Source organism: Serinus canaria (assembly GCF_022539315.1).
Source record: "Serinus canaria isolate serCan28SL12 chromosome 7 unlocalized genomic scaffold, serCan2020 HiC_scaffold_29, whole genome shotgun sequence".
Taxonomy (NCBI): Eukaryota; Metazoa; Chordata; class Aves; order Passeriformes; family Fringillidae; genus Serinus; species Serinus canaria.
In genome coordinates, this window is record NW_026108147.1 from 4,347,174 (window position 1) to 4,374,901 (window position 27,728).

The 27,728-nt window shown below is 51.7% G+C and overlaps 2 protein-coding genes across 14 annotated transcripts in view; one reads left to right on the forward strand and one right to left on the reverse strand.

Moving 5' to 3' along the window:
- SH3BP4 (SH3 domain binding protein 4) overlaps nt 1-8,534 on the forward strand; it is a 35,209-nt gene extending 26,675 nt beyond the window's left edge. The window contains exons 4-5 of one of the 2 annotated variants that reach the window (XM_050987591.1): nt 6,275-6,463; nt 7,940-8,534. In XM_050987591.1, coding sequence (XP_050843548.1) covers nt 6,275-6,463; nt 7,940-8,164 — 414 coding nt within the window. In that variant the 3' untranslated portion in view covers nt 8,165-8,534. Of the gene's footprint in view, nt 1-387; nt 2,442-6,274; nt 6,464-7,939 lie in introns of those variants that run through there. The other variant, XM_050987592.1, reaches the window with a different exon arrangement.
- Nucleotides 8,535-15,583: 7,049 nt separating this feature from the next.
- Nucleotides 15,584-27,728, reverse strand: part of LOC103814601 (UDP-glucuronosyltransferase 1A7-like) — a 64,040-nt gene continuing 51,895 nt past the window's right edge. For 10 of the 12 annotated variants that reach the window (XM_050987596.1, XM_050987595.1, XM_018911889.3 and 7 more), the window contains 4 exons: nt 20,997-21,128; nt 20,803-20,890; nt 19,889-20,108; nt 15,584-16,573 (listed from right to left, as the gene is read on the reverse strand). In XM_050987596.1, the coding sequence (XP_050843553.1) occupies nt 16,276-16,573; nt 19,889-20,108; nt 20,803-20,890; nt 20,997-21,128 (738 nt within the window). In that variant the 3' untranslated portion in view covers nt 15,584-16,275. Of the gene's footprint in view, nt 16,574-19,888; nt 20,109-20,802; nt 20,891-20,996; nt 21,129-23,448; nt 24,371-25,724; nt 25,953-27,728 lie in introns of those variants that run through there. The other 2 variants (XM_050987598.1, XM_018911885.3) reach the window with 2 other exon arrangements.

The window sequence follows — 27,728 nt, forward strand, 5'->3', positions numbered from 1 at the left end:
GGGGGGTTCATTCCTGGCTCTGCAGAGGGAGCAGGGGAGGTGGCAGTTTCCTAATTCAGTCCTTAGAGAGTGAAGTCCACGTTGAAGGTCTTCTGAAGACTGCTGGGTACTGCCAGGTGGGAGTCCAGCCCTGTGGTGGGTGGGATCTTGGTTTAGCAGGATCATGGCAATAATGAGGGATGAGCTGAGGAATCCAGAATCACACCATGGCTTGGGTTGAAAGAAACCTCAAAGCTCAGCCAGTCCCACCCCTTGCCATGGGCAGGGACATCTTCCACTGTCCCAGGTCGCTCCAAGCCCTGTCCAACTTGGCCTGGAACACTTTCTGGGATGGGGAGCCTTTTTTTTGAGTGGCACCTCTGAGCTGGGATGTTTTATACATTACAGATGGAAATGTGTGACTTGCTCCATGTCCTGAAAGGAATCTGGGAGGAGCTGCCTGCCAGTATTTCTGGGATGCCGTTAGCAAGTAAATCCCTCACAAAATATCATCTCCACGATCCTTTCCAGCATTTCATAGGAAGTGAGCCAAAGAAAATACAGGGCAAAATGTCTGGGAGAGATTTGCAGCTCTCTCCCGTTCCGTGCTGTCCCACAGGAGCAGAGTAACTGAGTTATGGAGAAGAGGATGGTTTAAAATGTCAATTGGATTAAGGAATAGCGGCGGCCTTGCTTGGCAAAATGAAATTACGGCAAAAGGGGACTGGAGCTGAATGGAGGAGTTCAGTTCCCACACTCCTTTTAGGGAGAAGGGGGGAATTTAAGGATTGAGTAGAAGGTGTTATGAAGAGTATGGAATCCATTGTTACTCATGGAAATGTTGTCTGGAGAGTTCCCCGTGCCTGGGTACCACTCTGGGGCCTGTGGGGCGACGTTGCAGCTCTGACTTTCAGCTTTCAGGTCGTGCCACCAACACTGCTTCTGTTGCAGAGTTCTCCTGGCCTTCAGTTACCCTTTCCTCACCCAGGACTGGAAAATCCCCCCTGTTTCCCCCCCAAGGGAGGGTTTGCTCCTTAAATCATCAGGCTTAATGATTGTTGGGATGAAATCCCTGCTGCTCTTGCTGGATGCTTCCCAGGACGTTTGCTTTACCTGTTTGCAAACCCCCTAGGTGTTGCTTTTATCTCTCCCCATTGTTTTCAGGGATCCCAGGCAGTCTGTAGGTCATGGAAAATCCTCAAGTGGAGACAAAGGGAAAGATAAGGCTCAGGGAGCTGCTGACTCAAGGGGAGGGCTGGGAGCTGCAGGAAAACATCTTGCTCCCCTGTGGCCGTCAGGAGAGCAGAGTCCCAGGGCAGGTTTTATTCTCCTTGTTTCTCTAATCCTGCTCTCTGTGAGGCTGAGCCTGCGGATAAAGGATGAGCTCCCTTCTTGGTGGAACATGATGCTGCCTCCAAAACCCCTGGCTGCCATCAAATCCTCCTTAGCCTATGGAGAAATTAGATTGAGCCTGTTGAAGAAAATAATGATGTTTCAGAGGATGGCAATGGAGCAGTAATGGATTTTATTGTGTTTAAATCTGATTTTATTTGTAACAAATGGACTGGCTTTCTGGCAAGGGGAGCCAGCTGCACTAAGCTCCAGTGTGGCCATTTCAGCTGAAAGTTGGTTGTCTCCCCTCAGAAGGACTGGGAAGGCAGAAGTGGAAGCAGGTTTATCAGTGTTGAGTACACAAAGCGCCAGTGGCAGAGTCGTGCACCAGCAGCCAAGCAAGGAAAAGCCTGGTCATGATGACTGGTTAATCAGTAATCTGCTTTTAATTGCCACTTCTCTAATCAGGCACTAGCACTGGAGTGTGAAGGAAACTCGGGGGGATGTGGCTCAGGAGTTGCTCAGCAGAGAGGGAAAGCTCTCCCTCCCTCCTCTCTGCCCCTCGGAGGCAGGCAGCACACGGATGGCTTGGATAAAAAAGCTGGGCATGGATTCAAGAAGATTTCATTGCCCCTGGTGCCTGGCCCGTGGGGTTAGACCTGCCCTGAGACACAGCTTTTCTCCCTCCCTGGTTGTCAGAGAGACTCTCATTTATCATCCTTCCAACAGACACTGCTGTTGGGAAAAACACGGGTCTGCTGGGAACAGCCCCTGGCACGGCAGCAGGGAGCTGTGCAGAGGAAACTCTGAGCTTGTTCTTCTCCAGGCAACTTGTAAAGGTCACACAGGAGATGAGCTTGGGATATGTTTTTTTTTTTTTTTCCCCTCCCATTGTTTTGTTTGCTCTGACTCCCGGTATCCAGGTATCCATGTGCTGCTGCCTGGCTCCTGCCAAGAGTTTCTGCTTGTCCCTGGTGTGTGAAGGCCTCAGAGAGCTGCTGGGGAGCTGGAGCTGTCCTAAAGTCCTGCAGGTCAGGGTGTCCATGGCTTTGGGTTGGAAAGGACCTTAAAGCCCATCCCTTTCCACCCCCTGCCATGGGCAGGGACACCAAGGATGCTCCAAGCCCCATCCAGCCTGGCCTGGGACACTGCCAGGGATGTGAAGCCACATCTCTGAGCAACCAGTGCCAGGAGGGCCTCACCATGCTCAGCATGCTGAGATCCAGCTGGGCATCGTGTCCAAGGGAATTACCCCATGGAGGCAGTGCAAGACTTCATGAGGTAAAAGAAAAAAACCCCAGTATTTAAGGCTGAGAGTGTGTATTTTAAACATGCGAGATGATTTTGGAGGTGTTGATAGCCAAAACAGTGAGTGAGAGAGATGTTTGATGCCCAAACAAGGGCTGTTTTGGGGAACACTTGTACAGAGACAACTTTTTTGGGTCAAAACCTGGCCTGTATCCTAGAGAGGATGATGAGCCAGGAGCCTGGGCAGGAGCATCCTCTCACCCTGTGGCTCTCATGGTCTCCTTGGGGACACAGGGCCTTTATCCCTGGGTTTGAGGAAGTCCCAGGGGGGAGCTGTTTTCCTCCACAATGCTGTTTTCCTTCATTAGGAAATGGGATTCTGCATTTCAAAGCTGGGATGTAAATTCAGCCTCCCCTGGATGCCTTTTAAGTTGAGGTGTTTCTGCTTTGAACTGGGATTTGAATATCAAACACCCTCTTTGCTCTTTGCTGGGCTGGCAGAGCCGGTTCCCAGCTGCTCCCAGGGGAATAAATAATAAATAATAAATATTTCCAAGAGCTCTGGCAAAGCACAGCCCAGGTCACACCTGGGTGATGAGGGATGGAGACACAGTGAGTGGACCCAGCCATCCTGGGAGGCTTGTCCAGGGCAAGGGAGGAGGATGGAAAAAATGGTGGCATAATCCCACTGGAGGATTAAATCTGCTGAGCTAATCCCGGTGTCTCCAGTAAAATTCCACCTCTGGCTGCCACCTCAGCGTCTGTGATGCCTTGCACCCCATCCCCACGTGGCTCTGGTGTCCTGTCACCTGTGCCCGTGGGACTGGAGCTGCCAGGGCACAGCAGGTGGTGCTGTGGCCATCAGAAGGTTTCAGAGTCAAGCAGACCCAGCCATCTCTCTCAGAGTCGTTGTTTTGAGTGATTTTGCAGCTCTTTGTCGAGGTGCCCTCCAGGGTGTTTTCCTTGCTGCTGCTTTGTTGTTCACCTGGAGCAAGAGAATCCATCTCCTGCAGCTCCATCTTTCTTCACCCAGCTCCAGGCACTGCCTCTGACCTCGGGCAGGAGATGGGAGCAGCTCCTTCATCCTGCTCCCCTAAAGGCCGGGCTGTGCAGGGATTGGCATCCAGCTGCCTGGAAAGGCAGGTCTGGGGATGTTCAGTCTGCCTCCTTCCTTAGGACCCTGCAGAGAGGGGGCTGGATCCTGAGAGGGAGCTGGTCCAGAGGGGAGCAGGATCCAGAGGGGGTGGAGGATCCAGAGAGGGGGCTGGGTCCAGAAGGGGAGCTGGATCCAGAGAAGGTGGAGGGTTCAGAGGGGGAGCTGGATCCAGAGAAGGTGGAGGATCCAGAGTGGAGCAGGATCTAGAGAGGGTGGAGGATCCAGAGAGGTGGAGGATTCAGAGGGGGAGTTGGATCCAGAGAGGATGGAGGTTCCAGAGAGGAGGCTGGGTCCAGAGGAGGTGGAGGATCCAGACAGGGATCTGGATGCAGAGGGGCTGCAGGACCAAGAGGGTGCAGGATCCAGAGAGGAGCAGGATCCAGAGAGGGCTGCAGGATCCAGAGAGGGAGCTGGATGCAGAGAGGGAGCAGGATCCAGAGGGGGACTGGATCCAGAGAGGGTGGAGGATCCAGAGAGGAGGCTGGGTCCAGAGGGGCTGCAGGATCCAGAGAAGGATCTGGATGCAGAGGGGGTGCAGGATCCAGACAGGGATCTGGATGCAGAGAAGGGGACTGGATCCAGAGGGGGACTGGATCCAGAGAGGAGGCTGGATCCAGAGGGGGCTGCAGGATCCAGAGAAGGATCTGGATGCAGAGGGGGTGCAGGACCAGAGAGCGTGGAAGATCCAGAGAGGAGCAGCATCCAGAGGGGGCTGCAGGATCCAGAGAGGGAGCAGGATCCAGAGAGGGAGCTGGATGCAGAGAGGATGGAGGATCCAGAGAGGAGGCTGGGTCCAGAGGAGGTGGAGGATCCAGACAGGGATCTGGATGCAGAGGGGGTGCAGGATCCCAAGAGGCTGGAGGATCCAGAGAGGAGCAGGATCCAGAGAGGGCTGCAGGATCCAGTGAGGGAGCTGGATGCAGAGAGGGACTGGATCCAGAGAGGATGGAGGATCCAGAGAGGAGGCTGGGTCCAGAGGAGGTGGAGGATCCAGACAGGGATCTGGATGCAGAGGGGGTGCAGCACCAGAGCGGGTGGAGGATCGAGAGAGGAGCCTGGGTCCAGAGGGGGCTGCAGGATCCCGAGAGGGATCTGGATGCAGAGGGGGTGCAGGATCCAGAGAGCAGCTGATCCGTGGCCTGTAGGAGAGGAGGTGGTTCGGTTCTGGCGCAGGTGTGTGAGATCTAAACGCTCCTGACTTCTTTTTGCCAAGCCAAATGTGCTCCTTTGGATGGATTTCCCTGCTTGTTGGACAAGGGGTTTATGGCCTCCCTGGCTCCCACAGGAAGCCGGTGTCAGCACTTTGGAGGAGCAGGCACGTGCTGGGCTGCAGCTGTGATTAGAACCCAGCTCAGCTTTAAGCTGGGAGCAGATAAGGGGAAAATCAACCAGCATTTGCTTTGCAAATCGCTGGAGTGGTTTCAGATGTTCCCATCTCCCCTCCCCCAGCTGTCCCCCACACAATCTCCAGTGGGAAGATTTAACCCTTCTTTGCCCCAGAGCCAAACCTGGATTTCCCCAGACCCCTGTGTCGGGAGGGGGTGTCAGGACCCAGAGGGGCAGAAAGAGGATTCTGGCCACATGGGAACCACCTCATCCTTATGATTTCCACAAGAACCGTCCCTGTGTTGCTGTGAAGGAGAGGGTGGGGTCTGTTTGCTTGATTTCCATTTTTAATGACATCACAGCCCCTCCTGAGGTTCAGGGTGGGATTGGCCCAGGGTCTGGAGTTGCTGCTGCTGGGACTGTTGTGGTCCAGAGGCTCTGGCAGAGGCTGTGGGAGTTGGGATGATGATCCTGGCAGTGAGATCCCATCCTGAGAGTGAACATTGCCATTAAACCCTTCCTTCTCCAGGGCTGCACTGGGGCTTCTCCCCTACTGCAGCTTCATCCCACTCTGAGGGGATTTTAATGGGATTTGACACTTTGGATTTGACACTTTAGGGCAGGAGCTAACCCCATTCCATCCTTTTTTGCCTGGCTAAATCATTCCTACCTAGAAAACCCGGACTGATGCATTTGCTCTTTCCACTTCAAAACCATTTATGGAAAATCTCAGCTTTTAGGACAATAAATGATCCAGGAAGAGGAGGAGGAAAGAGGAAGAACATCCCAAGCTGAGCAATGGTCCTGTAGTGTTGGAGTCTTCACCTGGGTCTCACCCCAGTCCACCCCCGACAGGGCTGATGTCCAGGTCCCATCCCAGAATGTCCTGGCTGTGCCTTTTCCACTGCTCTGAAGGATCCTGCTGCTCTGGGGTGGAGTCTGGATTAGTTCCCTTGATTAAAAGCATCTGTTGTCCTCAGCCCCTGGGATGCTTTAAACTGCTTAAGGTGGGGCCTGGACATCTTGGGAGGGGCTGCCTGGAGAACCAGGCTGCAAACCCCATCCAGAGGGGTCCAGCACTTTGTTCACTTAATGGGATTTATTCTCTTGCCAAGCCTGCTGGCCTCATTTCCCCAGCTGTCACTAAAAAGGAGGCAGGAGGATTTTTGGGACGCTCCAGGGGGGAGCTCACCCGGCCTTGACTCCCTGCTTGCTTTTCCCCGTGTCCTGCAGGCCCTGCTGAAGATGGACTGCCAGGGGCTGGTGGTGAGGCTGATCCAGGACTTTGTGCTGCTGACCACGGCCGTGGAGGTGGCCCAGCGCTGGCGGGAGCTGGCCGAGAAGCTGGCCAAGGTGTCCAAGCAGCAGATGGACGCCTACGAGGCCCCGCACCGCGACAAGAGCGGCTCGGTGGACAGCGAGGTGAGGGCAGGCACACCCGGCTCTGCACAGATCCTGGAATTCTCTTGGCTGGAAAACACCTTCAAAGTGTTGGAATCCAACCTTTGAGCCAGACCCACCAGGTTAATGGTTGGGCCCAGTGGTCTTAAAGGGCTTTAATGGCGTTCAAGGGCCTACAAGGCCCCGCACCGCGATGAGAGCAGCATGGTGGGCAGCGAGGTGAGGACAGGCACGCTTGGTTCTCCACAGATCCTGGAATTCTCTTGGCTGGAAAACACTTTCAAGGTATTAGAATCCAACCTTCGAGCTAACGCTGCCTGGCCCACAGGTTAATGGTTGGGCCCTATGGTCTTAAAGGGCCTTAATGGCGTTCAAGGGCCTACGAGGCCCCACACCGCGATGAGAGCGGCATGGTGGGCAGCGAGGTGAGGGCAGGCACACCCGGCTCTGCACAGATCCTGGAATTCTCTTGGCTGGAAAACACCTTCAAGGTGTTGGAGTCCAGCCTTTGATCTATCACTTCCAGGCCTACAGGTTAATGGTTGGGCCTTAAAGGGCCTTAATGGTGTTAAAGGGCCTACGAGGCTGGTGGCCAGCAGGGTGAGGGCAGGCACACCTGGCTCCACACAGATCCTGGAATTCTCTTGGTCTTCAAGGTGTTGGAATCCAACCTTTGAGCCAGACCCACCAGGTTAATGGTTGGACCCAATGATCTTAAAGGCCTTAATGGTGTTCAAGGGCCTACGAGGCCCCACACCACGATAAGACCAGCATGGTAGACAGCAGGCACACCCAGCTCTGCACAGATCCTGGAATTCTCTGGGCTAGAAAACACTTTCAAGGTGTTGGAGTCCAACCTTCGAGCCAGCAATGCCTGGCCCACAGGTTAATGGTTGGGCCCAGTGGTCTTAAAGGGCCTTAATGGCGTTAAAGAGCCTACGAGGCCCCACACCACAACAAGAGCAGCTCAGTGGACAGCAAGGTGAGGGCAGGCACACCTGGCTCTGCACAGATCCTGGAATTCTCTTGGCTGGAAAACACCTTCAGGGTGTTGGAATCCAACCTTTGAGCCAGCACTGCCAGGCCCACAGGTTAATGGTTGGGCCCATGGTCTTAAAGGCCTTAATGGTGTTCAAGGGCGTACGAGGCCCTGCACTGAAATAAGACCGGCATGGTAGACAGCAGGTTGAGGGCAGGCACACCCAGTTCTGTACAGATCCTGGAATTCTCTCAGCTGGAAAACACTTTCAAGGTGTTGGAGTCCAACCTTCGAGCCAGCACTGCCAGGCCCACAGGTTAATGGTTGGGCCCAGTGGTCTTAAAGGCCTTTCCAACCCAAACAATTCCATGTTTCTCCGGAGGTTCCTCCAGAGCACACTCCCCTCGGAGGAGCACAGGGATCTGAGGCTGTTGGGGGGCTGTTTTCCCGGGAATGTGCCCGTTCTGGGATGCTGGCTGAGCTCTGATCCCCTCCCACGTGTGCCCCCCTCTCCCCAGGCCATGTGGAAGCCGGCGTACGACTTCCTGCTGACCTGGAGCAGCCAGATGGGGGACAGCTACAGGGACGTCATCCAGGAGCTGCACACGGGGCTGGACAAGATGAAGAACCCCATCACCAAGCGCTGGAAGCACCTCACGGGCACCCTGATCCTCGTCAACTCCTTGGACATGCTGAGGGCAGCTGCCTTCAGCCCCCAGGACCACGAGGATTTTGCCATCTAGCCTGTGTTTGTCCACTTCTCCTTGGCTGGGAATTTTTTTCCCTCTGTTTCCCCCCCCCACCACCCCTCTCCCTTTGACTTTAAGGAGAAGAAGTGGAGGTTGGGTTTGAAGAGGCCAAAGTTTGGCCTTCAAGCTCTTCCCTTGGGTTTGAAGAGGCCAAATTTGCAAGTTCTCCACCAGGACTGGAAATCAGCAGGAGATAGCCCACCCTGATGGGAGTTCATCTGGAAGGGGATGGCTTTTCATCCAGTTAAACTATTTCTTACTGAAAAATAAAAAACTTTCAGGAGGGCAAAGGGGTGGGGAGGGATCCCAAAAGAGATGACGTTTTCTAGGCATTTACAAATAAAAGTCTAATTTTTGTAACGAGCAGTAGAAGTTGTGACCACTTTGGGGAGGGGTGGCTGGTTTTAGGTTGTAGAAACTGCTTTGAAATGATGGGGTTTGAGACAAATATGAGTCCTGTAAATATATATTTTAAAAGGAAGCACAGTAAATGCCCTTTCCCCCCACTACAGGCAGGTTTTGGGTGACTAAAGCACCACAGGAACTTGGGCTGTCCCTAAATTTGGGATGTGCTCAGCCCAGGCAGCACCGTGCCCCAAAAAAGACCTTTTTTTTTTTTTTTTTAAATTTTATTTTATTTTATTCACAGTCCCTGTGAGCATTTTGGTTGATTTTTGGGTTATTTCCATATCTCTGCAGACATTTGCTTGTTTGAGGCCAGGGAGTTGCCTGTTCCTGTTTTTCAACCAGGAGGAGCTTCTTCCCACCTGGATGTGGTGCAGGACACCTCTGGAAGAAGCTGGAGGTTTGAGCCAGACCTCAGGAGATGGATCAGGAGGGTGGTGAGAGGGAATCAAAGTCCCCAGGTGCTCCTGCTCTGGGGATGAGGCCAGAAAGGGGGAGGAGATGGTTGCCATGCAGATAATCCCTCTACAGGCAAAGGGAAAAAAACAAACAAACAAAAAAAGGGACAAGAGAGAGACTCTTTCTCCTAATTTGAAATCTGAGCTCGCTGGGGATGTTTCAGGTGCTCCTTTCCATTGATTTCTAATTCTTCAAGGCTCCTCAAATCCAGTTTAACTTGTAAATAATCCTTGCTATAAACCTGGTGCTAAAAACCTCAATATTTGTGTCACCCACTGCCCGTATTATTTTTCTCCTCTTCCTTTTAAATCTGATTTTTTTGAACGACTTCCTTTCCTCCCTCTGCTCCCCTTAGAGAGCTATTAGAAATATCTGAAATAGCTTTCAGATATTTCACCTGGGAGGGGAGTGTTTTTTGCACAGAATGATTATTTTAAGTGCAAAGGCTCCTTTTAGTGAAAAGCTGCCACCAGAGGATGTGTAAAGGTTCCTGAAGGATGGGTTTGTTTTTTCTTTTCAGGTGAATTTTAAAAACAGAGGAAGAAAAAGAGTAGGAAAGGCATCATCTGGTGGAGGGAATGGTGCCTTTTCCTTTCCCCAAAATCCCCCTCTCCACCTTAAATTTCTCCTTTAGGGGGTTTCCTGTGCAAGCCCCCATGGCCCGGGGGATCTCCCAGCCCCTTTCCCTCTCCCTGTTTTCCATGCAGGAGCTAAAATCCCTGCTGCAGTGGGGGCCAGCTCCAGGTGCAGGCAGCAGGATGCCTTTCCCCTGGGCTTTTACCCAGATCTGGGCTCTGCCCCCTGGCTCCAGAGCTCTGCAGGAGGCTGTGCTGGCAGAGACGCAGGAGCTGGAGCCTCCCAAGCTCCAGGAATACCCAGGGGTTTTTTTACTCCCCCTTGGTTTTTCTGCCTGCCTCTGAGCACCCACCTTGGCTGCCTCAAGCACCCTGGGCTCAGCTCCTCACCACCCTGTGCCTTGGGACCATGGCCAGCACTTTTTGGGGGCTGTGGGATGAGGCTGAATTAACTTCTCCCCAGTTTTGGTCTGAAATCCAATCCTTCCTCCCGTGCTGGGGCTGGGAATGTGTCCCCCTTCTGAGCTAAACATCAAGGCCTTCTCCCAAAAATCTGTCTGGGCTTTGCATTGCCAGCCTTGTGCAGTAACTGCTTTCTGTTCTTGCTGTTAATGGTCATTTTTTTTAAAGAAAAAGGAGATTTTTTGGGGGGGAAAACCCCATTCCAGTGAAAGCTGTTACTCTCCAGGGCTCCCAGTTAGATGTCACCTGCTGTTGTCTCTCCATCCCAAAGCAGAGTGGGATTAATTTAGTGGAGTTTCCACTGTGCCAGCACCCAGAGCCAGTGGTCTGAACCTCCTCTCCTCCCTCAGCCTTCCCACCCCACTGTCTCCAGGGGAAAAGTGCCTGGAAACCATCTCACCCCCAGACTGCTGCTTATGCTCAAGCTCTAGGTAAGGAACCTCCTGAAGTGGGACAAGGTGTGGATGCAGGCTTTCTTTTGGCACAGAGGAGTTTTCCTGGTTCTTTTCTGGCTGGAGAAAACATCCCTGTGTTTAGCCAAGGCTGCTGTGCTGCTCCCTGTCCCAGTGGAGCTCAGATCCCAAGGCAGGGAAGGGAAATGTTTTGGTTGCTGCTGCCCTGCCCCAGCTCTGTGGGGTGGGCACAGGGGATGCTCCACCATGGATACCCTGCTCTGGGAAATAGGGACACCAGCCAGATGATTTGGGGAGTTCCCCCTTGGCTCCTCCCCTGCTCCCTGGAATATTTCAGCTTCAGGAAAAGAAAGGATTTGGCTTTTTACTCCTCAGGGAACCGAGTGCTTCAGCACAGGTCACCTTGCAAATGCATCCCCACAGCATTTTCTCCTCTGCTTCAGCCCTCACAAGACAGGGATCATCTTCCATGGGCTCAGCCAGCCCCAAAAGGCTGAGGGAGAGGAAAATCACCCCGTGGCTCTCGGGGTCTCCACTCAAAGCGTGGTCTGCAGGGAAACCTGGAGCCTGATGAGACCCTGCAGCTCTCTGGGTGTTTGTTTCCATGCCCAGAAATCCCTGCTGAAAATCCCTGCCTTTGCTGCCTTCCCACTCTTCATCAACAGCCTGGTGAGGGTTACCAGGACACGCTGGGAGCGCTCAGAGGAGCAGGGCTGCTCCCAAATCTTCCTCAGGTTTTCATTTTGCCACCACATCCCTCCTTTTCCAGGGCTGTCCCCTGCATCCAGCCTCCTCTGGGGGCCGTGTTCCCGTGCCAGCTGGAGGCTTGATGGTTTGTTTTGTGGAAACACCGTGCTGGAAGCACCTTCAGGGAGGATCACAAGGGATTCCTTGGAATTCTGCACCATCCCTGGGTGCTGGGGTGTGCTGCTGTTCTGAGCACACCTGGCTCAGCAGTGCTGTTCCACCTTTGGGTTTTCCTTGTTTGTAGGACCTTTAATTTCCTTACTGGATCTTAATTTTTTTTTTTTTTTTTTTTTACTTTAATAGCCTGAGGTGACTTAATCAGGCCTGATTTTTTGCAAAAAGAGGGTTTGCATGGCTGGAAATTCAGGGAGATGATGATGATCATCCCAGGAAATGCAATTCCCATCCCATGCTCACAGCATGACCCACTCAAGCCTTCTTTCAAAGCCCGATTTTTTTTTCCTCTCTTTTTTTGGCAACAAGCCTTACCCAAAGCATCCCCTGGGGCTCCCCTCTTCACAGCTCAGCAGGTTTAATCCATGGCTGGAATTCGGGGGCTTCTGAGCAACAAATGGCACCTTTGGGCTTTAAAAAAATAATTTATTATAATGAGGGGGGGAGAAAGAAGGATGTTTTTCCCAGGGGGTGGCTGATTGCAGGATTTGGGGTGGAAGGACCCTGATGTCCAAGTGAAGAGGGCTCTGGCTGGGGGAGAACGTGTAACTTTTTACAGTTTTACAGCCTCAGTCAGTATTGGGATGTTGGGAGTGAGGCTGGTTGTGGTTGCCCTTCCTCCCCCTGCCCCTCCTTGAGTCATCCAGCCCTGAATCACCCTCCTGCTCTGCTGAGATCATCTCCAAGGGGTTGGGACCGACCCACCCCCCAAGGCCGGCCCCAGCTCCCCTTCAGCAGCCTCTGGGGTACCCTGTGGGCTCCTCCCTGCCCTGATGCCCCCCACTGCACTTTAATTAAAGCTCCAGCTCCGTGGCATTGTCCAGAACAAACTGAGTCCCTGGGGCTGAACCACAGAGGGATCTGCCCCAGTGAAGCAGGGATCATGTCTCCCCCTCCCCTAAAACAAGCCAGGCCGGTGGCATTCCTGGGAAGGACTCTGCTGCTTTTGTTCAGGCTGGTTTTTGAGGACAGGCTCAATAAGGCAGGCAGGAGCTGCCCAGGGGATTTGGGATTTGCTCCATGGCTCACTTTTATCACCCTGAGCAATCAGATCTGGCACAGGAGACCTTTCACCCTTCCTTAAAAGAAAGGGAATTGATGCTCCCTCCCGTGGAGGGAGAGTCTGTCCTGCCCTTTGTCTCAGACATTTTGGCAACCCCTTTTTCCCCAGGTTTCATCCAACTCACCTATAAATAACTCCTGAAAACACCTCTGCAGGTGATAATTAATCTGAGGCCTCTGTGGCTGCTGCAGCTGAAATTGCCTGGGCTTGCTGTGCCAGCCCCCTGCCACCCTCAGGCAGTGCCAGGGATCCAAACTGCCCTGGGATGGGTCAGGGCAGTGCCAAACCCTCTGGGATGCTGCAGGACAGCTCTGGGGGATGATGCAGGGGCCAAGGCATCTTCTGGAGCCCTTCCCAAGGTTGTTCCCACAGAATTATCCCTGCAGTGCTCCCCAGGCTGGACCATCACAGCTGCAATCCCAAAGCCACTGATTTTTGTGGATGCCTGTGGGTTTGGGGTGAATTTGGGTGGTTTTGGTTAAATGAGGCTGCTGCTGCCCCTGGCAGGTTGGTTTCCCTCATCCACACCCCTCAGGGAGGTGGGATGCACTCCTCATCTTCTCAAGCTGTGCTTCCATGATTTCCCACAGTGGGAAATGAGCTCCAGGAAAGCCTCCCCAAACTGGAGCCATGCCTGGGCACCAGCAGCAGTAAGCATTTACTTTCTACAAAGCCACCTAAAAAGTAATTAGCAAATAAATGAATTAAATTATTAATTGCAGGTCTGAGTGTGAGCATCCTTCTCCAGGGCAAGGGACCCACCTGTGGGTGGAGGTAAGGAAGGGCTCCAGGTGAGGAAGAGGGAGTGTTCCTGTTCCTGGGAATAACCAGGATATTTATGTATAAGGACATACCTCTAAGGGGGAATGGCAATCAGCTGACAGAGAATAGGTTCAGATGGAATATTAGGAAGAAATTCTTCCCTCTGAGGGTGGTGAGGTTGCCCAGGGAAGCTGTGGCTGCCCCTAGAGCCCTGGAAATGTCCAAGGCCAGGTTGGACAGGGCTTGGACACCCTGGTGTGTCACTGTGGGCCAGGGGTCTCCATGGACCCCCACAGTGCAGGAGCCTGACATCCACCCAGAGCTCCCATGGCAGTGGGAAAAACTCCCTGATGCCCTTGGGGACTGGGCTGAGGCTGAGAAACCCTGTGGCTGCAGAGAAATGCCAGCAATTCCTGTCATTTCCCGTGGTGTGGCTGGTGGGAAGCAGGGAGAGATGCAGCCAGGGCTGCTGTGTCCCCCAGGACACCCCATCCCAAAACCAGAGAGCTTTGTGGCCAATTGCAGCTGGGCTGGGTCTGAGCAGTCCAGAAGAGCTGGGGAGCAGCCTTGGCTCTTTCCCAGACTTACTGGATGTTAAAATCCAGGGGAAAATTGGACAAACACTCAAAAGGTCCCTGGGTGGGAGCAGAAATCACCAGCTCTGGGGAGGGGGGAGCTGCTGAGGTGGGAGATGTTTGTACCCCCTTTCTCCAAGGGCAGTGAGGGCATTCTAGCTGCTGCCTTTTCCCTAAGATTTGAAGGATTTGCTGGGAAAGCTCAGGCTGCAGTGCCTGGGGCTCTGAGGAGCTCGGGGAGAGGAGAAATGGCTGGCCCTGCCTCAGTTTCCCCTTCTGGGAAGCACCCCAGTGTCAGCTCTGGTGCTTGGGACTGTGGCTTTGGATTTCTCCATCTCCCAGCAAGGGAAGCTGGGCTGGAGGCTCTGCCCAGGTCCCCAGTTAAGGGGCAATAAGAGGGGACATCATCCCTGATTTTCCCTTCCTGGGAAGGTGTGGGGGGCCCGAGCTGTGGTGATGATCCAGCTCCTTCCTCTGGGCCAGAGCCACTTGTCCCAAATGCTTTGGCTCCCAGTTGGCTGTGGGAATCCTCTCCTGGCTGGCAGCAGTGTCCCTACTCCTGGTGCACCTGGTTAGGGGATGAACAAGTCCCGTGGAGTTCCAGCTGCCCCCCTGGGCTGGCTTGCTGAGAAGGGTGGCCTTGTCCCTGCTCCTGCCTCTGGGTGATCCCAGAGTGTCCTCTGCTGGGCACAGGGAGGCTTCTCCAGCCCTGGCCCTGCACATTCCTTCTCCAAGGGAAAATCAAGAGCAGGATAAAGCAGTGAGGGTGAGGAGAGTGAAGGGGGGAAGAGGATACCTGGATTCTGCTGTTGTTTTTCTTTGGCTGTGTTAAAACATTTCTGAAATGAAATAAGTCATGGGATGGGCATTTTGAAACTTCCTCTCAGTTTTACTTCCCCTGCACAAGGGGCTGGAGCTGCATTTGAGATATTTTTATATTTATTTCTCAGTTGTGCTCCTCTGATCTGAAATCAAAGATTTCTCCCCTTGTCCATGCAGAGAAAGTCACTGGGTTGATCCAGAGCCAGTTTGCAGCAGGGCACTCTGAGAACTTCTCCTCAAGGACATTTTGAAGTGGGGTTTTTTTTGGCATTGGACACTGCTGGGAGCCAGGGATGCTCAGAGAGGACGGGAGCCACCGTGGCTGTGCTGTGACAGCCCTGAGAGGTCTGCAGGGTCCCCTTCCCAGCTGTCACCAGAGCCACGGGGACAGCCTGAGCTGTCACCTCAGGAAGGTGTGGAGCTGCAGGAGCTGCATTTTCCAAGCAGCTCAGCCCTCACACACCGTGGGGAGTCTGCTCACCCCAAAAAAAGTTTCCTTCTGTTCGTGGTGGGCAGGAGGAGGGTAAGGAAAGTGCTGGGCAGGTTGTGGGCAGGGTGGGTGTCCAGGAGATTTGGGCACCGCAGTGGGGACAGGCCGAGGACAGAGACTGCCTTGGACTTCACACATCCTCCTCTGAAATCCCTGCTTTTCCAAACTGCCAGGGAAAAGAGCAGCTGCAGGTACTCAGCAGGACACCTGTGCTGCCCTGGTGTACTGGGATCCCCCAGCTCAGAGCCTGGAATATTCACCTGGGAGCTGTGGCAGCCTCAGGATGTCACCTCTCAGCAAGGACCACGTCACCAGGCAGCAGGGACAGGAATGCTGAGAAAGAGATTTGTGTATCAAGGTGGCTTTCACACCATGGGGGGTTCAATCTGTCCCTTCTCCAGCTCTTTTTCCATGATCAACCAAACACCCCCCCCCGTAACTCTCAAGACAGAAAACACAGCAGCCCTAATTTTTAGTATTTGGGGTTTATTTATAGGGCTGGGGGTTGGGGTCTTTCCCTGAGCATCACTTACAGAGAGCAAATCAGCTGTGGGGGTTAATAAGAAATGCTTTCAAAGATCTCCTCTTCAACAGGTGAACTCCAGCTACAGCACATCTGCCTGATGGGCAATCTGGGGGAAACACCAGTGGTTTTCCAGCACTTGGTTTTGTTCAGGGTCTTGTAAAGCCATGAAGATGTGCATCCAGCTTGGTTTGCATGACAGGAACTGAGAGTGTACGACATTTGCCTCCCCTACAACAGCAGCCACACAGAGATTTCAAACAGGAATCCGACCAGATGGTTCTCCCAAAGTCCTCCAAAATCCCTACCTATCTCTGCTGCAGGTGGAGGTTAAAAGTCACTGAGTCCTCTGCATGCTGACAGGTGGAAGCCAGGGGCCGGGGATTTCACACTCAGACCTTCCCAAGTGACTGCAGCACTCCTGCACAAGGCATTTTTAACAACCCACTCTTAATTAAAAGACCAAAATTAGATCAGTGGAACAGCCCTTCTCGTGCTGCTATTTCAAAGGATCCCTATCATTCCTGGGCTGAAAATCACAGTGTTTTACTCATTGCAGTGAAACTCGAGCTGTTCCCTGACCCCGCTGCTGCGTCTGGAGCAGGAGCTCGGTCCCCTACCACCGTTCCCAGGTGCTAGTGGGACTTGGCTTTGGTGGCCTTGCCTGTCCTGCCCTTCTTGCAGCAGAACCTGCGGCAGCAGCACAGGCAGCACTTGAAGGAGATGAAGAGGGAGAGGAGGGTGACGGCCGCCAGGAAGGCGATGACGTCCAGCGAGTGGTACTGCACCCAGTTGAGGTCGTGGGCGGCGGGGCGCAGGTGAGGGGCCCCCTTGTGCCTCATCACAAACTCCACCCAGTGCACAGCCAGGTCCAGAGGGTGGATGGGTCTGTCCAGGTGCAGGTCAGAGAGGCGCTGGATGTTCTCCTTGTACCTGCCGAGAGAACGTGGAACCCTTTGAACCCCTCAGGGAAGGAAGGATCCACCAGAGAGTCTAGGCTGAAAGAGGAGACTTCCCCATGGAGCCTTGCAACACATCCACCCCATATGTCCCAAATTCTCCTGGTTTCTCATTTCCCTGTTCCCTCATTGCTTGGTAGCCCTGGTGGCCAGCCCTGTCTTACCTGTAGGCCAATGCCCTCAGACCACTGGCCACTGACCCCACACTTAACCTTGTGCAGAGGACATGGACAGGTTGTCTGTCCCTGATTTCCTCTTCATCGTTGTCCCAGATTGGAGGCAATGTGTGCTCTATTTGCCATCTGTGAGAGATGTGGCAGTGTCTGCTGTCCATTGGGCAGTTTTCCTTATCTCTTCCACACCCTCTCCTCCCTCTGGGGAGACCTGTGCTGATAACAGGCTACTGAATGTCCCTGCATGGCTTATAAGAACTGCAGCATCCCACTGGGAGATGTGAGCCCAGAGGGAGGAGCCAAGCATTCCTGCCTGGATAGAATCTGAGATCCTGGGACAGCAAGACAGCTTCTCCACTGGATTTCCCAGAGGAACAGCAGCTGCCCCTTCTTCCATTGATTGTCAGAGGAAGAATACATCCTTTTCTACAGGATCCCTGCTCCAGCAGAACCAGCCCTGGCACTGCAGGAGGGCTGAGCCACAATTCCAGTGGCACTGCTGCCAGCCCCCTGACCCACAGGGTGTCAGGGTGAGTTCTGACTCTGTCAGTGCTGTTTTGGTTTACTGCATTGTTTATTTTATCCTTTTATTTTCTTCCCTATTAAAGAACTGTTATTCCAGCTCCCATATTTTTTGCTGAGAGCCCCTTAATTTAAAATTTATACAATTCAGAGGGGTGGGGAGGTTTTACATTTTCCATTTCAGGGGAGGCTCCTGCCTTCCTCAGCAGACTCCTGGCTTTCCAAACCGAGACAATCATGCAGAAATAAACCCTGCTGGAACTGACCATACAAAGGCCCTTCTGCCTCTCTTGGCTGAGCTAGCCATGGTGAGTGTGGATTTGACTGCCTTGCCTGAATGCTTACCTAAATGCCAAGGGGCTTTTCCACAGGAGATGCTAATTGGGAGATAGGTATCAGCACCCACCATCTAAACCCCACACTGCTACAAGAGAAGGTGTTGCTCAAGCATGGAGTTGATGCCTTAGGATTTTAGCTTTTGTGTTTTTTAAATCCTCTGCTGCTTTAGGGTGGAACTCAACAACTCCATAGCCTGTCAGCTGCTCTTCTCCCATTTTATTCAGGCACAACAATTCCTCTGGGCCTGAAATTCAGGGATGCCCTACAGCCTCAGGCCCTGAAAAATGTGAACAACAGTGAACTGGAGGGGGGCAAACTGGGGAGTTGTGACTTCATGGCCTGAAGCTGTAATTGGGCTAGTAACCCCTGATTTGTGAATGGACCAAACTTAAAATTGTCTGAAAAACTCATGACCATCATCTGTCTTGGGTGCAGCCTCTGGGAGGCTTCTGACTGCCAAGCTGTGCCTGTTGAAGGCCTTTAATAAATACCCACTTTATTCTCTTAACCTTGTCTAGCTTCTGGAAAACCCTTGGACTAGAGAAAAATACAGCTTTTTAAAAATATCCACTTAATTCTCTTAATCTTTTCTAGCCTCTGTTCTAGGTAGCCACTCCAAGGCATCAGTATCACAGGGGTGGGGTGGGTTGGAAGGACCTTGAAGCTCATCCCTCATGGGCAGGGACACCTTCCACCAGGCCAGGCTGTTTCAATCCCCATCCAGGACACTTCCAGGGATGGGGCAGTGCAGCTCTTGTGCTACTGAGCCCCTTGAGAAGGATAATGGCAAAGTTAGAGGCCCAGGAGGTGACCAAAAAAAAAAAAGGAAAAGGAAAAGGAAAAGGAAAAGGAAAAGGAAAAGGAAAAGGAAAAGGAAAAGGAAAAGGAAAAGGAAAAGGAAAAGGAAAAGGAAAAGGAAAAGGAAAAGGAAAAGGAAAAGGAAAAGGAAAAGGAAAAGGAAAAGGAAAAGGACAGGGGGAGGGGGGGAGGGGGAGGGGGAGGGGGAAGGGAAGGGAAGGGAGGGAAGGGAAGGGAAGGGAAGGGAAGGAAGGAAGGGAAGGGAAGGGAAGGGAAGGGAAGGGAAGGGAAGGGAAGGGAAGGGAAGGAAGGGAAGGGAAGGGAAGGGAAGGGAAGGGAAGGGAAGGGAAGGGAAGGGAAGGGAAGGGAAGGGAAGGGAAGGGAAGGGAAGGGAAGGGAAGGGAAGGAAGGGAAGGGAAGGGAAGGGAAGGGAAGGGAAGGGAAGGGAAGGGAAGGGAAGGGAAGGGAAGGGAAGGGAAGGGAAGGGAAGGAAGGGAAGGGAAGGGAAGGGAAGGGAAGGGAAGGGAAGGGAAGGGAAGGGAGGGAAGGGAAGGGAAGGGAAGGGAAGGGAAGGGAAGGGAAGGGAAGAAGAAAGAGGGAAAGCTTAGTTTGAGCTCTCAGCAAAATCTGGGGTGAAGGTCTCTGCCTGAAAGGGGAGACTGGGGGTGGAAAAGCTGGCCAGCTTTTCTGTTTTTGTCAGTAGTAGTGTTATTGCTATTATTGCAATCAAAATTGGGTAGGAAACAATGCCAATAAGCTGCTATTTGTCAGGTATGTGGTGGAATTTCTTAGTCCTTGGCACCCTTGAACGGGAGCAGGGAAGAGCTCTCATGTCTGAAAGAAATCTCTGTGCTGCCTTTAAGCCCCTTGGGTGTGCTGACTGCAGCCCTGTGATGCTCCCTGGGCTTCCTCAGAGCATCCCTGCAGGTTCCTCCTGCTCTCTGCTGGGATTGTCCAGCCTTGCTGAGCCAGGCAAGGCTCTCTGTGCTCACAGAATTCCTCATGAGCACTGAGGGGGAGAAAAAAATGTCTGAGAAAACTCACCTGTAAGATAAATGAGTGATAAATATGTTTGATATTTAACCCCACTGACCTGTGTCACCACAGGTTTGGGAACAAAAGCTGTTTGCCACCTGTGTCAAAGCCCTCTCTGTCACTGCCTTGGCTTTAAGAAGATGACACAATTTTTTGGCATCTTGTCTTCTTCCATTGCATTCCCAGCCCATCTCCCCTGCTCCCTGCAGCCTCTCCTCTTCAGCCACTTCTTGTCCCCTGAAAGGGACAGCCTGGAGTTAACCCAGGGCGAGCATCAGCTTCTCCATGGAAGCAGCTGCTATCAGATCCAAACTTTTGATCCAAGAAGCCATTTAGGAAGAGAAAAACACCCTGTTAAGCTGGAAGTGAACATGCTGGGGCTGCACATTAAGAAGGGGGAAGGCTGTGCCTCTGGTACTGACTTTTTGTCGTTGATCACTGCTTTCAGGGCGTTGGAGATGTCACTGGAAGTCATCTCCAGGATGTTGAGGGTCAGCCCTGCTCCCCGGGACTCCACTCGCTTGGCGTTGTCCATCTGGTCCCCAAAGAGAGGCATCAGCACCATGGGCACTGCATTGCAGATTCCCTCATAAACTCCGTGGGAGCCTCCGTGGGTGATGAAAGCACGAGTCTTGGGGTGGGCTGTGGAGGGAAAAGCAGGCTTGTGTCAGCTCCTGGAATTCCTGACTGCCAGCACGTCGTCCCTGGGGCAAGAACATGCCCCAGAAAGGGCCGTGGTTGGGATAAATCAAGGATTTGGGGCTGCTGTGAGCATCATCCCTCATGGTCAGACTTAGGGATTGGAACTTTGTAGACCTCTGTCTTGGTTTTAGGTAATCCTTTAACTTTAGGATTAAACCAGAGCCAGGAGAGGTTAGAAAGGATGTTACCACCAATTAGTTTTTCACCATCTCTTCCATGGTAGTGAAGGTCTCTCAAAATTGAACCTGTTCTGTTACCAGCAAATCCTGGCAACAATTCCACCACTTTAAAAGCCCAAAGACCTGTCTGGAAGTGCTCCCTTGAGGACTATGAAGCTTCTTTTCAGGCCAGAAGACAGGACAAAAACACAGCTGGCTGTTGAGACTGCTTAGTTAGACATAAAGGCTCTCGTCTTTGACTATAGAGTGTTGGAAAGCCTTTTCAAACAGAGTTGTTTCATAATTCAACGATTCCCAGACAAGTTCCTAAAGGACAAGCTCTGGCTCCACCAGCAAAGGAAGGTTTGTGAGCCTCAGTGCTGGGTCAGGGGATGGTAACTCACACCTGACCCACAGATGATGCCCCTGGGGCCTCACCACAGCAGCCTGGTGCCAGCGCAGGGTGTCACACCTACCCAGGAGGTCATTCTGAGGCAGCCACTTGACGAGCTTCACGTTCTTGGGCAGGTTGGGGGGTGCCTTGCCTGTGTAGCGCCAGAAGACCTGGCAAGGGAAGCAAAGCCCACGTCAGATCCCAGCAGGAGAAGGGAGGGAGGAGCTGAGAACAGCATGGAGCTGCTCTGCTGGAAGGGGAAGAGGGGATTGGTACCGTCTGCGGGACTGTTCCCAAGGCCTCCGCGATTTCCATGGCTTTCTTCATGGGAATCTCGGACACCATGGAGCCCAGCGAGAAGACAACGATGCCATGTTCTCCAGAGGCATTCACCACGGCTTCGAATTCCTGCCAAAGGAAAGCAAGACTTTAGTCATAGCCCTTTCTCTTGTCTGAGGCTGGAATTGCTGCCACCTTCCCGCAAAACTCTCTGGAAAGGCAACAGAACAAGCAGAGAGCACGACAAAATTGGGACCAGGAAAAGGAGTTGTTGTTATTGGCAGCTCTGCATCCAAAGCAGCACGGCCAGCAGGTCCAGGGATGGGATTCTCCCCCTCTCGTGAGACCACACCTGGATCCCACATCCAGGTCTGGGGTCATCAGCATAAGAAGGACATGGGACTGTTGGAGCAATCCAGAGGAGAACCATGGAGTTGACAAGGAGTTAGGAGCACCTCCCTTATGGGACATCCTGTTCAGCCTGAAGCAGGGAAGATTTTTGTGTGGAGACCTCAAAGCCTTTCCTTCTGAAGAAGCCCAGAAGGAAGCTGGAGAAGGACTTTTCATGAAGAACTGGAGTGATGGGACAGGGAGTAATGGGTTCAAACCAAAAGAGGAGAAATTTGTGTTAGGGATCAGGAAGAAATTCTTCTCTCTGAGGGTGGGGAGGTCTCACAGACCTCTGGCACAGGGTGCCCAGAGCAGCTGTGGCTGCCTCTGGATCCCTGGCAGTGTCCAAGGGGAGGATGGATGGGGTTTGGAGCCACCTGGGCTAGTGGGAGGTGTCCCTGCCATGGCAGGGGATTGGACTGGATGAGCTTCAACATCCCTTCCACCCCAACCTGTCCTATGATCCTAGAGAAAATGAGTCTTTGGGAAGTAAAAATGGGCACATTTAACCCAAGCCTGGATTCAGAGCTGATGTTCTTCTTTCCAGGCCATGCAGCTACAAGAGAAAATGAAAATCCTGGCAGAGGGTTCTGACAGCAGGTATCTCAAATTTCTAATATCTGGATTTATTGTATCTGCTTTGGGTGTGATAACACTGAACTGCTGCCAGTTCTATCTCTCTTTTGTCTGAGTGATTTAAATAATAGAAGGAGATCTAGCAGTGGAATCCAGGAACAAAAAGATTCCAATGAAGCAGAAAAAAACAGCCCAAGGCTGGAGCAAAAATTCTTTGAAATAGAAAAATGTTTGGTTGAGCCAAGGAAGGAAAGGCAAAACTGGAGGAAATTGTTGCAGGCATCAGAGTTAAATAAGGGGAAAACAATTATCTAAATGTTTCTGTAAGTCTGGCAATTGCCATGTTATCTCTGGGATCTGAGGGGATAACCAGAGAACCATGGAATGCTTTGGGTTGGAAGGGACTTCAGAGATTGTCTCATTCCACCTCCCTGCCACGGGCAGGGACAGCAGAGACTGACTCTGTCAGTTTATGCTCTTTTTCATATTTTTGTGGCTGTCTCAAGGCATATTTAATCCTATTTATATTCTGTGGGACACCAGTTCTACTTTGTTTTTTAGATGTTTTTGAGTTCCAAAGTCTAACTTTCTGCTCAGAAGTTCTCTTACTATGAGGAATCTCTTTGCAGCCCTGCTTTGGGGATATGCCGGTTATTTTAGTACCGGTTTTAATCAGCACCTGCTCATACTTTTACAAAATCTGCAGTGGAGACTCATGCAAAAAATAAGATGATTAGGAGGATTTCTTAATGGAAAGTGGGAGATATCCCATACTGAGAATTTTTGGCACAGTTGAAGCAAAATACAGTTTCAGTGCAGAGTATTTTACACAAAAGTGGCAGATGTGCTGCTTCACTGGTGATGAGGATTTAATTCCAGCCTGCCTGAACTGTCTGAAGTTCATGGAACTTCCTCAGTTGGAAGGGACCCACAAGGATCAAAGTCCAACCCCTGGCCCTGCACAGACAGCCCAACAATTCCACCCTGTGCATCCCTAGGAGCAGTGGCCAAACACTCCTGGAGCTCTGACAGCCTGGGGCTGTGCCCATTCCCTGGGGAGCCTGAGCAGTGCTCAGCACCCTCTGGAGGAAGAACCTTTTCCTAAAATCCAACCTAAACATCCCCAACACAGCTCCAGCCACTCCCTCGGGTGCTGTCCCTGGCACAGAGAGCAGAGATTGGAGCTGTCCCTCCACTGCCCCTTTTAAGGAAGCTGGAGAAAGCAAAAAGGAAAAGGGAATGGAAATAGACAGGACAACTGGAAAAGAAAAAGCCTTTTTTTTTTTTTGGTGCAAGTTTGACTGGCAATGCCGAGGTATCCCACAAAGCAACACTTCCCTCATTGGTGAAGGGATGCAGCGGTGCAAAATGCACTCCCAGCCACTTCCACCTGGCATCCTTTATTCCAGCCTGGGAGCTCCATCTCCTGGAGAGAGCTCACAGCGCACCCACAGCTGAACTGAGGGAAAAAGCGGGAACTAACCTGGGATAATTTGTTTTCCCGAGTGCAGCCTATGCCTCCGACCAAGACCATGTTGGGCATGAGGGGCCTGGGGTACTCAAAGACAAAGTCGTATTTCATGAGCCAAACAGCGGCGTGGCTGAACAGCTCGGGCATGGTCGCCTCCCGCTGCAGGAACTCCCGGATCAAGGGATCATAGGGGGAATAAAGCACAGAGCAGGCCAGGGAGTTGCCCAGGGTGGCCAGGAGGTTGCCCAGGCGCTGCCAGAAGGACATGTGGTCCATGGAGCGCGTGAAGAACCGCGGGACGTAGGAAGGAGGGCTGGGACACATCGTGGCCTGGAACTCCACGCTGCACGGCAGCCCCCGCAGGAAGTACACGGAGGGCAGGGACAGATGTTCTGCCAGTATCTGCCCACATGGGAAGAAGGGATCCATAAAGATGGCATCAAATTTGCTTCCTTCAAGGTATTGGATCAGCTCTTTGTCAGACAGGAGACGCTTGCAGGAATCCAAGAACATGCTTGTAAAATTGGCAATTTTGGAGAGTTTTTCCAAGAAGGGATGAGGTGTGAAACTCCTGTGGCCCATCTCTTTAAACTCTGCCTCCAAAAACTCCTTGGTGTAGGACACAGGGTAGGTTTTCAAGGTGTAAATTGGGGAGGAATGGATCCGCACATTTATCTCTGGCGCAACCACCACGATTTCGTGTCCCTTGTCCCTGAGCTTCTCTACGACTGGGAGTGTGCTGAGCCAGTGGCTGCCATCGATGGGCATGACCAAGAGCTTCCCACCTTCACCAGAAGTCCACAGCAGCAGGAAAAACACAGCCCAAGAGGCCAGAGAAAGAAATCCTGGCTTTGGAGAAACCATTTCCTTGGTGCTGCTAGCGAAGTTAAAAACAGCGGTGAAACTGCGGCCGGGGACGAGGAATGAATCACGGCATGTTTCCCACTTGAATTTTAACTATGGTAGATTTTTAATTTTTAACAGGCAGAAACTGGGGTAATTTTTAACTGTGGGTAAATATCGGGTTTATCATCTGTTCACAGGGAAGGCTTTCAGTGAGTGGCTGCCATGAGGTGAAGCTGAATATTTGGACTGACACCAGGAGGGAGGACTGACCAACAGCCTGTGGTGCTGAGAGGCTGAATGAGAGCCATGAATGGGCTGACCAGCAATCACTATATCATTAACATCCAGTTAATGATCAACCCCCTGCCTTGAGTCCACTGCACTGATTGGACATGAAACGCAGCATGAATCTGACCTTTGGATTGCTTTATGCCCCCAGAGTGTAACCAAGAAGTTAAGATTGATAGAGGTTTGATACAGTGGCTTGTAAAGGTTTATCTCCAGATTTGTTGCTCTATCACAGCAGTTATCAAAGTGAAAGTCCTGAATTTACAGTAGTAAATGTGTTGAGCAATAACTCCGGCTGTCACAACACCACAGTGTCTGAAAGCAGAATAACCCAGGGAAATCTGTACTATTTGCACAGCACGAGGGGAATCTGAATAAGGGACAGTAGTTACAATCCTGAAGGCTTCCTTTCCCAACCACCCTCTTATTTGCTATCTTGCACTGCTGCTTGCACAAATCCAGAGGCAGCAGAGCTCCCTCTGCTGTCTTTGCACACCCCTGGTTTTGGGCTGTTGGCGCACATAGAATATCCCCAGTTAGAATTTCCTGACCCACAGGGATCATTGATCCAACCCCTGGCCCTGCACAGACACCCCAATAATCCCACCCTGTCCATCCCTGAGAGCACTGTCCAAACCCTCCTGGAGCTCTGGCAGCCTGGGGTTGTGCCCATTCCCTGGGGAGTCTGGGCAGTGCCCAGCACCCTCTGGGGGAAGAACCTTTTCCTAAAACCCAGCCTGAGCCCCTCTCCTGATGTTCTGTGCTTGGCCCAGCTTCATGTTCAGTGGCACAGCAAAAGTGCCTGGGTATATCCACAGAGTTAATTCTATATTCCCAATTTTTGTTCAATCAAGTCTCCTACAATTAAGTGGCATTGCACATTCCTTAGGGATATTAGATCCTCTGACTTAGAATTATTTTGCCATTTGCCTGGATATACAGCGTGCCATGAGTGATGGTGACAACTTGACAGAAGCTCTCCTGGAGAAAAACCCTTCAGCAAGCCTTGTGATCATCTCAAAGCCCAAGATTCCCACTCCCATGCCATCCTGGGATTTGATCACACCCTGCCTCAAGCACACAAATATCACTACATGAAACACTTAGAAAAAGCACATCTTGAACAAGCACTCTCAGGGTAAGCAACGACAAACCTTTGAGAGTGGCTGCTTCTGCAGACAGTTGATGCCTCCAATATAGACCATGTTGGGCATGATGGGGCGCGGATACTCAAAAACAAAGTCGTATCTCATCAGCCAAACTGATGCTTGGCTGAACAGCTCCTGTATTGTTACATCCCTCTGCAGGAACTCAGAGGCCAAGCGCTCAAATTTTAAATAAAACAGGTGGCAAAGCAAAGGCTCTGAGAACCCGATCAGGAAGTTCTTCACGCGCTCTGGGAATGCCATGTGGTCGGAAAGAGATGATAAAGTCTTGGGCACGTAGGATACAGGGCTGGGAGACTGCGTGGCTTTGTAGTCTAAGGTGCAAGGAAGGCCACGCATGAAGTACACAGAGGGGAGGGAGAGATACTCAGCCAGAATTGGCCCACAGGGCAGCACAGGGTCCATCATGATGGCATCGAATTTGCTGTCCTGGAGGTACTTCATGAGTTCTTTGTCAGATAAGAGATGCCGACAAGCAGAAGTGAACATGTTGGTCAGCTCTGTGATGTTTCTAAATAAAAGTGAGAAGGTTAGGGTCTCAAAGCTATTTTGCCCTAGCTTCTGGTAGGATTCGTCTACAAACTCCTGGGTGTAAGGCACCGGATATGTCTTGACAGTGAAGGACTGGGAGCTTTTCAAGAGCAAGGCAGCATCAGGAACCACGGCCACGACTTCATGCCCCTTCTCCCAGAGTTTCTCCAGGACCATCCGCATGCTCAGCCAGTGACTTCCATCCTGAGGCACCACCAAGAGCTTCCCACCATCTGCCAGACTCCAGAAAGCAAGGAAAAGCACAAGCCCAGCATGTACCTGGTGCCTCCACATAACTGTCATGGGGCAGGCAAAGAAACTAGCTGCTCCTCCTTACGTTGTTCAGCAGCATATGAAGAAAAATCTCCTTGTACCTCATTTATATTGTGCTGGACTTCAATGTTCTATTTCTACAAAATGTTTATTGACACAAGTTATTGGAGTTCAAAGACCATATTGCTGATAAAAGCCTTGATTAAAGTCCTATCAAGGCACCTATGCTGTGCTATTCATTTAGGTTATCTCAGATTATTCAGAATAATCAGTATAAAAAGCAGTTGTTCATGGAGGGGTTTTGCTGTGTCAGGGTTGTTTCAAGTGACTCACTGTGCACTCAAATGTCCCAGGCCAGATTCAAGTCAGTAATCAAATTTATGGCCATTCCACAGAGCTTATATCACAAGAACTGTGTTGCACTGTTGACAAGCAAGACCTAACCTCCCAATCTTTGCTCAGGATGGTGGCTGGAGTTCAGAGAATGTCCTCCATGGCAAGCAGGAGCAGGCACGAGGAGCAGCAGAGTCACCAAAGTTTGGGTAACACATTAACCAACCACCTTTCACCTTTTTAGCAAAGCAGTGATAGAGCAGAAAGCACAGTTTGTGCTCAAGAGGGGCCATCAGAGTTCATAGGTGAATAGCTCAAGGCTAAATATCTTTTTGAAAAGCAATGATGCAGCAGACTATGAGGCTCTTGCTCAAGAGGGGCCATGGGAGTTCGGGGTGAGAGGCTATGGGACAATTAGGTTTGAAAATTCTTAATAACAGTCCCTTTCCCAAATTTCAGAAGGCTTGGCTGTGGTACATGGTATGTGGAAGTCCATACTTGTGGACAGAAGGGCTTGGCCAAGCAGATCTCTCCTGCCATTATGGCATATTCCACACGGGAAGAGAAAAGCCGGATGCAAAAAGTTTGCAAGTTTACAAGAGCCACACAAGAAATGGCAATAGTATCTGGACAAGAGCCGGCTGGAGAAGACAGATCCTTTTAGACCCCCCCAACCAAGCACTCATGAACAGAGTGAACTCTGAGCAGTTTCTCCAGGCCTGCAAGGGCTCTCTTGGAGCAGGTAGGAATGATGGGAAATCTGATCCATGAAATGGCTACCTTTGCCAAAGGCACCTGAGTGTGATAAATACACTCCAAGTCTAGTCCTAAGTGTTACTCTAAGATTAAGACTTA